Source organism: Anastrepha obliqua, chromosome 5 (assembly GCF_027943255.1).
Source record: "Anastrepha obliqua isolate idAnaObli1 chromosome 5, idAnaObli1_1.0, whole genome shotgun sequence".
NCBI lineage: Eukaryota > Metazoa > Arthropoda > Insecta > Diptera > Tephritidae > Anastrepha > Anastrepha obliqua.
Genome location: NC_072896.1, coordinates 101,498,066 through 101,512,919, shown reverse-complemented (window position 1 = coordinate 101,512,919; position 14,854 = coordinate 101,498,066). Strand labels below are relative to the sequence as shown.

The 14,854-nt window shown below is 33.5% G+C and overlaps 1 protein-coding gene across 2 annotated transcripts in view; it reads left to right on the top strand.

Moving 5' to 3' along the window:
• LOC129247614 (synaptotagmin-1) overlaps positions 1 to 14,600 on the top strand; it is a 42,512-nt gene extending 27,912 nt beyond the window's left edge. Inside the window, exons 2-8 of one of the 2 annotated variants that reach the window (XM_054886801.1) lie at positions 9,581 to 9,840; positions 11,500 to 11,878; positions 11,954 to 12,064; positions 12,177 to 12,297; positions 12,368 to 12,558; positions 12,893 to 13,196; positions 13,324 to 14,600. In XM_054886801.1, the coding sequence (XP_054742776.1) occupies positions 9,626 to 9,840; positions 11,500 to 11,878; positions 11,954 to 12,064; positions 12,177 to 12,297; positions 12,368 to 12,558; positions 12,893 to 13,196; positions 13,324 to 13,502 (1,500 nt within the window). In that variant the 5' untranslated portion in view covers positions 9,581 to 9,625 and the 3' untranslated portion in view covers positions 13,503 to 14,600. Of the gene's footprint in view, positions 1 to 9,577; positions 9,841 to 11,499; positions 11,879 to 11,953; positions 12,065 to 12,176; positions 12,298 to 12,367; positions 12,559 to 12,892; positions 13,197 to 13,323 lie in introns of both variants that reach the window. The other variant, XM_054886800.1, reaches the window with a different exon arrangement.
• Positions 14,601 to 14,854: the final 254 nt, after the last annotated feature.

Below are 14,854 nucleotides of genomic sequence, written 5' to 3'. Positions count from 1 at the left end.
TTTATCTAAAACAAAACTTCGACAAAATTAAAATATGAAGATTTTCATTTCCTTTGACATCAAATTTTATTTTTTTCTGAAAATATCAATGCCAAAAAAAAAAAGTTAATATAGAATAAAGAATAAATGTGCAAGTTAATTTATATTACCGCGCTGATCAGCCGCACGCACATCTATTTGAGTCACTGTATCTAGGTATCTCCGAGTGAATAAAAAAGAAATGTTTTCCTGTTTACATATACGTAGGTAAAATACGAGTATAGATTTACGCGGAAGTGAATAAATATATTTTCACTTGCTGCTGTAGCGATTCTGCTCGCTACCATCGATTGAATTTGGTTAATTTTAGATAAAAAAAAGTCTGGTCATGAAAAAAAACAACGCAATAAAACCCTTTTACATTAGCGTGGCCCTAGACCTCATATCATCCCATAGACAAACAAACAAAACAACAACAATTTAATATTGGTTTTAAATACTTTCCGCAGCAGCATTGCCGGCAGAGCCCATCCAGCGAAATTAGATCCAACTCCTCTCCTACCACTTATCCGCTTTGCTCAGGCCTGCTGGCACCTCAACCGCATACCGGCTGTATTCGCAAAAATATGCGGTAACACGTTGCCCATATTGCGTATCGTAGTCCCTGCAGGGAAAACTTGAACTTCTGAGTCTAACATCTAGTCCAGAACTGGTACGTTTTCACCAATTGGGGATCCCTTCGTTACGCATGTTGCATAAGGGTACTTGGAAGGAAGAAAAGTGAAAGCAAGCAATTGGCCTTCTTGCATACAAATTACGACTGTGGCGTCCTCAGGGTGATGACGACATCAACGGATGCAGTAAGTGAGTGGTTCAAGTCGGGATTTTCTTATCAATTAAATGAAAACAGCGCAAGTAAGTGTAACGAAGGCATAACAAACAGTACCTTGGAGCAACTTTCCACGGATTGCTCTACATTTTGTAGATCTTGACTCAGCTGATGTGCCTTTGCGTTCTTCACCTGTAAAGGGACATTACATAGCAGAAGATTAGCAATTTTATAAATCTCTCTAAATACTGCGCCACGAGTAGGATGAAAATCCAAAGCCTTGCATAATGTGTGGGCAATACCCCAGATCAGTTTTGGTTTATTTGAGAACACTGTTGATCAGCCAACTTAGCTCAAGGGGTTAGCACCAAAACTTTTTTTAGTAAGAATTTTTTTTATATTAAAATTAGTATTTGATTTAAGCCTTTTTCCCACGCATATTGACTCCAGACACTATTACGAAAAACAGTTTTTTTGCTATAACAAATCCGGCTGTTATGATGGCTTGAAGTTATTCCTATTAAAGCAACGGTTAACAAGCTATTTCATGTTCATAGGATCTGGAGAAAATAAAATAAAAAGAAAAAGAAAATAATAATAATATTAATACACAGTATTCGGATCACATTCTCAATAACAACATAATCTACTCTTAATCCACTTAGACTGTTCATATTTATTTTCATTATTTTAATTTTCTCATCGTTTATTTTTGTTTATTACCTTTGAACCATATCCGGGTTTGGCAGCTAGTCGATTAAGGTCACTGGTTGCTTCTTTTTTCGACAATCTGGGCAGCGTTGTAACCTAAATCCCATCAACCTTCTCAGTTAGCTCTGGTTGGCTATAGATGTCTGCCGGTTGTAGGTCTCCGCATGGTATCAAAACAGTGCTTTAGTGCTACTTGGGGAGTGTCAGTCTGGTACTTCAACCATTTCACCTACCTACTTACCTTTGAGCTATACATTTTTTGGTTGAATGTCATACATTAGTGTGTTTTCGTGCTCAATTAAAATTTTTTCTTCTCTCTTTCATCTGAGTACTCATCCACTCGTTTATTAGGGAGTCTACTGCGGTTCCACATGAATTTTTCTTGAAGAAACGAAATTGGAATTTCGAGTGTGGGTTATTTTTGCCCCTATATTCTTGAAGGTATTTTTGAATACTTTTACAAATAGCTTCTCAAACGTTTTTAAGCTAATGATTAGTCTGAGTTTTTTGCATTTTGTATCTTTATATATATATATATTTTTTTTTTTTGGTCCCTTCATTGGGTCTTTCTACTATTATAGGAATTTATTTCGTATAAGTATGATGAGGTATTACGGATACTCATGGTATTGTAGGTCTCAACTAATAACACATTTGGACTGATGCTATCAAAATCAGATTTTTGTTTTAGGGATTCACCTGTTGGCCCTCAATTGGGCCTTAAATTTGCATGAAATTTTTTTAATATATAATACTAAAATTCTAAAAATATCTGCCATTCAAAGTCGACTTAAAAACGTGGGTCTCTCCATTTGTGGAACAACATCAAGGCGCACTCCACAAGTAAGATGAGGAGGAGCTCGATCAAATCACCAAACCTCCTATCATCAAACAAATAGTCAGCGCACTCGCGTATCAGTTCTCACGTCGCTGTTGTCAGTTATGATTTCGAGGTTAAAAGATACCTTGTTTTTTCAGGGAACCAACATTAAAACCGATAATTATGACAGCCTTGAAATCCAACGTAGAATCTCTCTTGTGAACAAGTGCTAGTTTGGACCAAGTGGGCAATTGAGTAGAAAAGTTTCCTTCCGATGAAAAAAAAAAAAACTAACATCTTAGGCCTTCTCTCTGCTCTTCTTGCCTTCCCTGTCGAATGGCAGTGATGTCAGCCTTCACTCTCACGAGGATATCAACCAACTGGGCAGAGTTTCCTTCCATATTAAATCCTTAGTTCGTCATCAGAGTAAGCAGTTCTCTTTTTCAGGCTTTGTTGTCGTTTTCATTGGCGTGGTTTTAACGTAGCGGGTCCCAAGTCCAGCCCACAACCAGATATCGCGGGATGCCTCCAGTTCTCAGATTAACTCGCTCTCAAACGTATGTTCGGGAGCAACTCAGAAGATACTTGGGCGAAGCCCAGAAGTTGTGAGCTGCTTGGACCGTATGTAGAAGAATCGTCCACTCCCTAGTGAATCGCTATCAGGGACTGGGTTTCTACACTCGGAACCATCCTCCGTCATACATAATCAATCAAAATTTCAAAGTTTGCGGATATTCTCGTACTGACTAACTAAATGACAAAGTGGCGTGTAAATTTCAACATTAGCGACCCAGAGAATGAGAAACGTCACGAACTAGTCATAAATCCACTTGAATTACACCAGCTCGGCGGTGGAGGATTTCCCTACAGGGATATAAAAATAAATTATCGGCAGTTTGTGTGTTTGAATGTTAATGTGCAGTTGCTTTTTTTGTGTGTTTGTTATAGATTTTCCATTTAATAGCGACGTGCTGCTATTATGTATTTTATTTTATGAATTTACTTATCGGAAAAGCGAAAATGTGTTCGAAATCACGACAGTTATGAACGACAAGCTCTTGCGCAGATGTGGTGAAAGCTGACAAAGCGTCCGAAAGGTTGTAAAAAATGTGCGAACAAAACGTGTAGCTCATGAATATAAAGAATAATCAAGTGAAATTGTGTTAATAAAAAATTTACATACATTTATGAGAAAACACGTGTTGGCGTCGCCTGTTGCTCCACGTAAACGAGGCTACCCACATAAGCTGCCATAAAACTTGCAAACAATTTTGCTTTGTTGTTGTATGTATATTTTATTTAGAGAGTACTTGTAATCCTATTGTATGCATTGCTTTTGCTTCAGGTCTAAAACGTGCGATTTATCAGAGTATTTGAACTTTTTGCACTGCCGTGCTCGGCCCAGTGCACGAGGGTGCTGCAATTTTCTTCAGGTTACTGGTGTTTTTAACAGCATAATGGGAAGCGCGGTAGATGTACGAGTGGACTAACAGAAGTTCGGTGAATTGAATTTAAAAAAAGGATATTTTTTTTTTATTTTTTTATTTTTAATCTTCTCCAAATAATCATCATTAATTTTAATACATTTCTTAAGTCTGTAAATCCACTGTTGAAAACGGTCCTCAAAATCACATATTTGCAACAGGTTAAGTTAAGCATTAATCGCATTTATTATCTCTTCAATGCCACCAAAGACTTTTCCGCTTAAATGTTTCTTAATATTTGGAAATAACCAGAAATTATATAGCATCAGATCTGGAGAATGTGGCGACGGACGAATTTCTTCAGTGTCAAAGAGCGCGATGAAGTTACTCATCATTTCCGCAGTGTGAGCAGGCGCATTATCGTGCTGTAGGAAGTAGTGACGTAGTTCTTCGTTTTTCCTGTTTTCAAGTACATTTCTAAACACCTTTGGTAAGCAGTTTTGTCAGTTACTGTCTGAGAAGAATCTAACATAATAGCTCTTCTCAACTATTTTTGCTCTAGTGAAGCAAACCGAGATCATCACTTTTGCTGCAGACATTTGCTGCCTGGCTTTGACAGATGAATTTACTACTTTCGGTGTCCATACCATAGGCTGCTATTTAGTTTCCGTGTCACACTTAAAAAACCAAGCTTTGCCACCTATTACAATCACATTAAAGTTTTCGAATTTTAAAAATATTGAGCAAAATTTGCTCTAACTTCTTTTTGGCTGTGATTTAAAATTCGTGTAATCCGTCGATCAGATTTATTTATGTATTGCAAATCATTATGCAATATTCAAAATACCTACTACCATATCATTCAGGCCTAATTCACTATATATCATTTACTGTGTCATTCGTGGATCTCCGCCAATTTTTCGCTCTACCAGGGTCATATTTACCTCGTTGGTCAGCGATTTCGGACGTATTTCTCGAGGTTCGTCGTCTACAGAAAAATGTCCAGTTCAGAATTTTTGATACCACTTACAAGTTGTCTTATGAGATGGAGTGCCCGTTTTATATGCAGCTTAGAATTTCAACAGGCTTGAATTGACGTGGAAAGCCGCAAAGTATTGTTACGAATTTTCTGCTGCGTCTGTGGCGGAAGTTCTACTGGCATAACTTATTTTACGTTTTATCGCCTTTGTTCAAACCGATTTTTCTGACAATTTAAATGAAACTTCATAAGACTATATCAAAACTAATGGCATTTCAAAATATTTAAAAAAAGTAAAAATAAAAAATAAAATCCCATTGACTTACCAATATTTGGTTAGTCCTCTCGTATATCACTGCAAAAAAGTTGCAGTTTTTCCGCCTGGATTAGTAAATTTATTATATTTTAAGAACTTGAACTAAGGCCTGCATAAAAATGTATGAATATATTTTTCAACGGAATCAAGAGCCTCATCATCAATTTCCAAGGCCATCTGATTTAGATCCCATTTAGACTCATTTTAAAATGCTGCACTATTCATCCCCACATAAATTGTCAGTTATTCCTTTTTATTTTTTATTTTTTTAATAATAATCGGCTAATGTTTAGTCGAATTAGTCGATTTTTATTAGCAAAAATCAGTTGTTTGAAGGCCCACGAAAAATTAAGAAATCGAAAAAAGGGATACCTCTAGAAATAACCAGTGCCATTTTTATGTTTCTGTTTCACATGATTAGTATCAGAGTTCTCCCACCCAGACATCAGCATCTCCTAGACTATTACATATATATAATTGGCGCGTACACCCTTTTTGGGTGTTTGGCCGAGCTCCTCCTCCTATTTGTGGTGTGCGTCTTGATGTTGTTCCACAAATGGAGGGACTTACAGTTTTAAGCCGACTCCGAATGGCAAATAATTTTATGAGGAGCTTTTTCATGGTAGAAATACACTCGGAGGTTTGCCATTGCCTGCCGAGGGGCGACGGCTATTAGAAAAATGTTTTCTTAATTTTGGTGTTTCATCGGGATTCGAACCGACGTTCTCTCTGTGAATTGCGAATGGTAGTCACGCACCAACCCATTCGGCTACCGTGGCCTGTTGTTAAAGATAAATTGCACAACTTATTTCTCAGAAAAGTGCAGGACAAGAAATGGAGCTGCATTCTTCGTATGCTGTTGTGAAAATCCTTTGGCCCAATAGATGGAGGAAGTCCTGGGAACTCCACGTCATTCAATTTCCCAACTCGTAGCTGTGATTCCCGGTTTTGGTCGATCGTCAGCATGCACGCAACCTATGTTTAAGATTTAATAGCCATTGCTGAAGCTGTGATGACCTTTCGGAGAAGGAGATCATTGAGCACTTTCTCCGTAAGTGACCGGGTTTGGCAGCTAGACGACTAAGATCATTAGATGCTGCATTCTTTGATAGCCTGGGGCAGTGCTCCAACCTAAATCCCATCAGCATTCTCCATTACATCGACAACTCTGGCTGGCTTTATGTAGATATCTGACCATTGTAGGTCTCTTAAAGGTAACCAAACGGCGCTTTAGTGCTACTTGCGGAGTGCCAGGCTGGTAATTCATACAAACAAAAACAAATAAGAATACAAATTTCTGGGCGCCTTCAGAGATTCTCTGCCACTCTTTCAATTTTCAATATTTTTTAATTCTTTCATTATGATACTCTACCTGTATAGTCGAAACTAATATTCCTAATAACATCCATTTTTTTACCAAACTAACCTTATACTCTGCTTCCTCATGCACAGTTTTATTTCCTACATTTTCGACGTCCACTAGTGCGATACATTTTGCATATAATATATAGGTATAACTATATCTTTGGCGACTGTTGTGATAATTTACTGTCGATAAAAATATTTGTTTTTTTTTTTTAATTTTTATTTTATAGAATTTTTCTTTACTTAAATTTTTTATATTTTTTCTGGCTAGTTTCCTTTTTAATGTTTAATGTGCACATACTTTTGTTGTTTCACGGTGGCGTGCCATAATATTTAGCTGGAATAATGCTGACAATTTTTCCGCCCATAAAAATTTTTCAACTTAGGCAGTTGGATTATCGAAAGATGCACCTCTGGTTTTTTATTTCTGTGACTGCCTTAATGTTTGTCGATATATTTTTCATTAAATTTATGGTCATTTCTTTTAGCTCAGCCTTAATTTTTGTAGACATATTTTTGATTAAATTTATGGTCATTTCTTTTAGCTCAGGCGAAGTCTTTGGTGTGATATATTTAAGTCGCTACGAGTATTGTATGGTCTGGGTGTTGCTATAACTTTGCTTTTAGGATAAATGGGATATTTTCCAATGAAATGCTTCGAAGCCAAGGCACTTCATCTTTTACAGAGGAATCCAAAGTATTCATAACTCATCAATCAGCAGCCATTCCTTAGGTCAACAATATAAAATGGAAAGGAAAAATGAAAGAAAGTTCATTATTATGTATATAATAAATTATAATCTTTAATAGAAAATATATTTGCTTCCACAGGTCGGTGACTGAAACTTTCCAGCTTTTCTCCCACAAACTGTCAACTAATTCCAATTTTTTTTCTGGGGCACATATTTAGCAAGTTATTTTAATATAGAGGCGTAACCCGCTGGCTGGTATTTAACAAAATAGTTTTTTTTTCTATTGCTTAGTATGGTGTATTTCTTTTTCGTGAGACTATCTTATCCATTAAATGGCCCCCTGTTAGATTCTCGATCTAGAAGTGAAGTACCAATCTCAATGAAAAGCCACCAGTTTTTGGGCTAAGTGAGTTTGATATGTTCTCTAAGTCACACTCACATTAAGATGAACAAGACTTAAGCACAATAATGCTATGAAAAAAGAAGAAAAAGCATAGAACATAATATGCAAATATAGCTTAATATTCTACAAAAACCATATATAGTAAACACAGGTATCAAACTTCGTACAAATAAAAAAAATTTTAATGTTAAAACAAATTTCAGAATTTTAAGCAGAATTTTGCGAAAAATTTCATAAAAGTGCTAGTTTGAAGTGGTTCGAAAATTCCGTTGATTTTTGAAAATTTTTTGCTGACGGTATTGGATGTTTGAGACCCTATGTTCCACCTAGGAAACATGGAAAAATTTATATGTATATATTTTTTGTGTTTTTATCTATATAAAAAATTTGAAGCGTTCACTGTATATACATTAGGGTGGTCCAAAAAAAAATTTGTATGCTGCCGCCCCCCAAAATAGTAAAGAATGAAAAATAAAAAGACCCGTATTTTTTTTTTTAATCAGACCATATTTAATGGTGCCGCCGGGGCTTTGAAATATCCCATGTATTTTGCATGGGGAAAAAATACTTTTTCGTAGATTTCATGTAAAAACCTGGAAAATGAATATATTTTAACCGGATAACTCAGTTTCTCTTCATAATTGGTCAGGGAATAACAACCAATTATGAAATAATTAATTTTTTTTGTATTAACTATTTTCATAAAAGTAATATAAAATATTGTTTTTCAATTTTTTCTTAGATTTTCGTTTTATGGGGGCTTTTTGAGGTTCTATAAAAAATAGTTAATAATATACAAAAAAATTAATTATTTCATAATTGGTTGTTATTCCCTGACCAATTATGAAGAGAAACTGAGGTATCCGGTTAAAATATATTCATTTTCCAGGTTTTTACATGAAATCTACGAAAAAGTATTTTTTTCCCATGCAAAATACATGGGATATTTCAAAGCCCCGGCGGCACCGTTAAATATGGTCTGATTAAAAAAAAAAAAAAATACGGGTCTTTTTATTTTTCATTCTTTACCATTATGGGGGGCGGCAGCATAAAAATTTTAATATAAATTTTTTCCCATGCATTTTTGGACCACCCTAATATACATACTTATATAATATGTGGGAAATCAAAATAAAATGATTTACAGCGTCAGTCTGGTTATTCAATAGTCACGCCTCGTATGCAAATTTTAGCTTATCGACTCTTAGTTGTGATATCTCATAATATTGGTGTATTTATGCAGATGTGCAACTACTGAGTGCAAACTAAATTCGCTGATATCAGACAGTCGCCCATTTATGTTTGCTTTCATGTGAAATATGTGCTTTGCTTACTCACCTAATTATCATGTAGTCTGCATTTAGGCGCCTCCATTGAATTTTGTTAGTTATTTTGAGATAAGTGCATATATGAAAATATTGTATGCTATGTATGTATATACAGTAAATACATATATACATATATAGCGCTATAGAAGTTTATATGTAATTATAATGTGAACGTGAACATGTGGTTGTATACATATTTTGTGTGTTATTGGTGGCATTTATTGCTCGAGCACACGTGCCTTGCTGTGAGTAGCTTACCATTGAGTGTCTTATGTCCCAAACATATTAGCGCTATTTTAAATCTATTGTAAATAATTATATAAAAAATTGCTAAATAATTGATTGTCCCAGATTTGCAACAAAAAAAAAAAACATATATCCAACCATTGATTTATTGAGTGACTGAATATGTAGGAATATTTAAGGTTTCTTTTTTACAGCAACGAGATGATTAACAACTGATTTTTTTTCTTTCGGAAATGCTTTTGACTAACGAGTTGTCATTTTTGTCTCATTTGCATTGACAACAATTTATTTTATTATAATAAATATACATTAGTGACATGAAATATGGAGGAAGCGCAAATGAAATCAAAGCTTTGAAAGCACTGATAGCAAAAGTGTTTCTGATTGGCCGCAACTTTGATAATATCATAGAATTTAATCATTGCAGCTTGATGCCACAATCCAAAAGTCATTCATATTTTTCATTTTTCTCCACTTTATTGCAGAAGCTTTCAACATTTACTAACAGCCAGTCACTACTCACAAACGCTTAAATGCCCGTCTTAAGTAACGGTAAGAATATGGATATTATTATCCGTGAGGAGGATGTGTCTGTGGCGCAGGTGGGCATTTATGCTTCCATATCCTTTCTGGTGGTCACAGTATTGGGTGCATTGTTCTATGTTTCGTGTTCGAAAAAATATCGACTCAATTGGTTTGAGAAAAATTTACTTGAATCGGCAGCGGAGACGCAGGATACGGAACAGTGGTGAGTTGACGCAAAAAAAGAAATAAAACAAGAAAAATAAAAATTATAAAAATTAAAAAATTCAGAAAATCCAAAAAATATAAAAGTATAGAAAAAAAAAACAAAAAAAATTCAATTAAAAAAAGTTGCAAAAAATTAGAACCAAAAAAAATATATTAATAATATAATATAAAATAAAGTAATATTCCAATAGTAAATATATATAATAATATAAAATATAATAATAAAATAAAACAATAGTAATATATAAAACGGTTAAAAAAACAAATAAATAAAGAAATGTTTACACGTATCAGCCCCTTGCTTTTGTGCCAATTTGATAACAACATCGCTTAATTTTGTGCGAAAATTGTAAAGCTCAATGAATACGTATTGTTTTTAGTTTGCATTTATTTTTCAATTCACGATTTTGATTGGTTTTTTTTTAATATATAAACTTTTCTCATTTTTTCGTTTTTCACTGTCAAATTTGATATTTAGATTTTCAGCTAATTTAAAATTTTTCGGTTGGGACTGATGAGTGTCAAATTACAAAAAAAGAGTTAAAAATATGCCTTACGTTTAAAAAAAGATAAATTTTTGTAAATTATTTATTAAAAATAAAAAAAAAATACAACAATTAAAAAAATAAAATTATCTTTACGTTAAAAAATATATTACATTTTGTTAAATTATTTATTAAGAAAAGGTTAAAAAATGTTTAAAAACGAAAATAAAAAAATATTTAAAAAATGTTAAAAAGAATTCTGAACATTTTACAAAAAATTTTACAAGATTTTTTTTTCTTAATATTTTTTCATTCTCAATGTATTTTGGTTTGTTTTCTCTAAATATTTAGATTTTTCTTACTTTTCGTTTTTTACTGCTCAAATTTGATATTTTGACTTTGTGTCAATTTCACTTCCCCGCCAAAAGTTACAAAAAAAAAAAATAAAATTGAAAAATGCTCCTAACTTAAAAAAAGACATAATTTTCTTTTAGTTATTTATTTAAATTGGAAAAGGTTAAAAAAATTTAAAAATAAAAGAGAAAAAAGAAAAAATAATTTTTTTAACATATTTTAATTTTTAATGTATTTTGAATTGTTTTCTCTAAATTTTTGGACTTCTTTTACTTTTTCGTTTTTTACTGCTTAATTTCATGTTTTAATTTTGAACCAATTGAAATTTTTTGTTAGGGATCGACGCCTGTTAAGTAAAAAAATTAAAAATGCTGCTTACGTTAAAAAAATATAAGATAAAGAAAAAAATTAAAAAGAAAAAAAAAAATATTTTAAAAAAAGTTAAAAAAATATATAATTTTACCTAAAATGTTTGATATTATTTAACTTTTTTTTATTCTTAACTTGCTTTCTATATTTGGATTTGCTTTCTATCTTTGTTCTTTTACTTTTCCGTTTTTTATTGCATAAATTTAAGGTTTTGATTTTGAGTTAATTGAAATTTTTGATACCTGTTAAATAAAAAAAGTTAAAAATGTTAAAAAATATGAAAAAAATAATAAAAAATTTCAAAAAATTTAGAAACAGAAAAATAAAAAATATTTTGACATTAGTTAAAAAAAATTTATATAAAAAATCAATTTGCAAAAACACTTCTAAAAATGTTTTTCCATTTTACAAAGAGATTTATTTCATTAAATTTTTCTCTTTTTCTGCAGCACCGACCCGCTCGTTGCCGGGGCTGCTGGCTACAATGCCGACAATGTCAGCGAATGCTCGCGTTCACGTTCGATTTGTAAGGGCAACATGAGTCCCACATCCATCAATACCGATGACCCCACCTTCTGGGTGCCACCACCACGCAAGACTGTGCAACAACAGGTTTCAACATCTGCTGAAGAGTCCCCACCGCCAACACCTACCTCACCCACCGGTAGTCTCAAATCGAACACGCTCTCGATGTCCTCGACCAGTTCAGTGCCCATCACACGCTCCGACAAACATGTGGTTTTGGGTATGAATCCAAGCAGGCCGAAAGTCTCCTCGATGAGCGCAAAATTGGATCATACCAAAATTGATATGACACTTTATAGGAATGTAAGTAGTGAAAGAATTTCGGAATAGCTGCAAAAGCGTGAACTGGAATTAATTTTTTTTTGGTATTTTTTATAGAACTCTCAGCAGAAGGGCTCACCACAGGGTAGTGATGATATTCGCGGCAATATACATTTGAGCGTCGTTTACGATTCGATAGCTGGAATGCTCTCCGTACACTTAATAGAGGTGAGAAAATTAAATCCCAAATATGTTAACTAAAATGAGTCTATGCAAATGAGTCTGCAGTTCAGGTTAATTTCCTAGTTGCCAATAATAGTATATCTTGCATATCTTTTAGGCACAAAATTTGCAACCACGTGACTTTAGTGGCACAGCCGATCCATATGCTAAGGTGCGTCTGCTTCCTGAGAAGAAGAACTTCTGGCAGACGCGCATACATAAGAAAACTCTTAATCCCAGTAAGTTGGAAGAAATGTGAACTCATTTTGTACGAATTACAGTTTTTAATCAAAATCTATTCCTTTGCAGTTTTCGATGAGGACTTCGTTTTTGAAGAGAGCACTAACTTAATTGAAAAACGTACTATTGAAATTTTACTCTACGACTTCGACGCATACTCACGTCACGTTTGTATTGGCGGCGCTCAAATACCGCTCAACAGCTTAGATTTGACTGAGAAAGTCGATTTGTGGACGCCATTGGGATCGTGCGCTGAACAAGTAAGGGAGCTAAAATGTCATTGCTAACAGGGGTATAGGAAAGTTCGTGATATAGTCGGAGAATGTTAATGAACATTCAAACAGTGATACAGTCAGAGAATGTTAATGAACATTCGTCTATTCATTCCTTAACATTCTCTGATATAGTCAAGTAGTAGAGAAGGAATCTAATGTGGTTTCATTTGGGATATACGGAATTTAAAAATTCTTAAAATTTTCTGTTTTATCTGTTGGCCTGAATTCAGTGACCCGCTATTGTGTACACACAGCTTTTAAGTGAATTTTTTTTCCAATTTTCTGACCAATTAATTAACTCTTTAATTTTCAATTTTAGGACTTAAAAGTCGACTTGGGCGATATAATGGTGTCCTTATCATTTTTGCCCTCAGCAGAGCGTCTTACAGTTGTATTGATAAAAGCGCGTAATTTACGAATAATTGATGATTCACGTAATTCGTCAGATCCCTACATAAAAGTAGCTTTACTCACAGGTGGTAAGAAAACTAAGAAGCGCAAAACTGGCGTAGCACGCAATACTGTAAATCCAGTATACAATGAAGCACTAACTTTTGATGTCAACAAAGAGACGTTGAAGAATTGTCTCATCGAGTTTACTGTCGTGCATGACGGCCTTTTAGGTGGGTTTTGTAACAAATTTTACTTATTTATGTAAAAAGTTTATTTATTAATCAAAGAAATATTTGTATGAGGTTTACTACTACTACATTTCATTTCTCTCCCACTCTCTCCCTCGCTTGTAAATAGGTTCCAGTGAAATACTTGGACGCGCTGTTATTGGCAACTCTACAGAAGTGCGACCCGATGAACGCATATTTTTCGAAGAAATGTTTCGTTCTAAAAATTCACTCGCCCAATGGGTGCCACTACAGGAGACAAGCAACATGCGTTCCAATGTAGCCAATGCACCAACCAGCGCTAACTAAACACGCTTGATAACAGCCGTTGGGAATAGTGAATTTTATGTTACAGGTATTTAACTGGAGCTGTTAATTATTAACAGCAGTAGCAGAGAAGGTTAACATTCTTTAGCAGCACTGTTGTACACTTCTGTTGGTAACATTACTGAGCAGTGGGAGCTGGATTTAGCATAATTATTTAGTTGAACATTTTATATTATTTATATTTGGTGCATATATATGTATATACATATGTATATGTATTTTAGAGATAAGTTTGCTTTTAAACTAAAATAGAAAATATTTACAAATATTTAAATTGAATGACAATTTAAGTACCTATGTGTAATGTAATATCTTCCACTTCAAGGCATGGCTTGCAGGGATATTTGAAATTAAATACATTTTTTTATAAGACAGTAATGAAAGATTGATCTTAACATAATATATGTGTAGTAATGTAATAAGATATGCACGCTTAAATAATTTATTATGTGTGCTCAAATGTTTGCTTTCACGTGCACTTAACATATAAATATTTAAATAATTATATACCTGTGTGCTAAATATATATGTACTGTGTAATACGTATGTGTGTGCGTTTATGGAAAGCACCAAACTGAAAACCATGTCTAACCATTACTAATGTGCAATTCTCCGCGATTTTATGTCCAAGAGTACCTAAGTATATACCTTAAAATTAATCAAAAACCAAAAACTATATACACGTATAAATATATTTCGATGTTTCTGGATATTTGCGCGTATCCATAGTTAACTACCTGTATTTGTATTTGTATTTACTACATTACTTGTACTGTAAAGAGGCGGAAAGCATTGAAATATTCTTGAGTGTTTAGAAAACCGAAAGAACTTTCAAAATGAATCATAATAATAATAATTAAGATAAAATTAAATGAAATTGAATTTTTAAGAAATAGAAAAGAGATTATTTTTAGACAGCAAAATCACTACAGATTTATATACATACACTTATTTAATCAATTAAGTTTTACAATTTATCTACACTTGTAGATACTCATTTATTCACGAGCATACAATCGGAGAAAAGAGTATTAAGCAAATGTTTGGCAACAACAACAACAATTTTTATAATATTTTTCTAATTTTAATATCATTTGCTTGTAACTGTTACTATTTATGGAAATATAAAAACAAATAAAAACCAAGCAAATTAGTTTTGAAATATTGAAGCGAGTCGTAAAGGTTGTGGATATGCACATCGAATTTGGTAGGCAAAAATTATGAAAAAGAAATGAAAAATCTATTTCGGTAAGAATTGAGAATGCAGAGCTCTAAATACAATGGGTTTCTTAGCCTGAGTGTTTTAGGGACCACCAAATCTCTTGGTGCTCCTT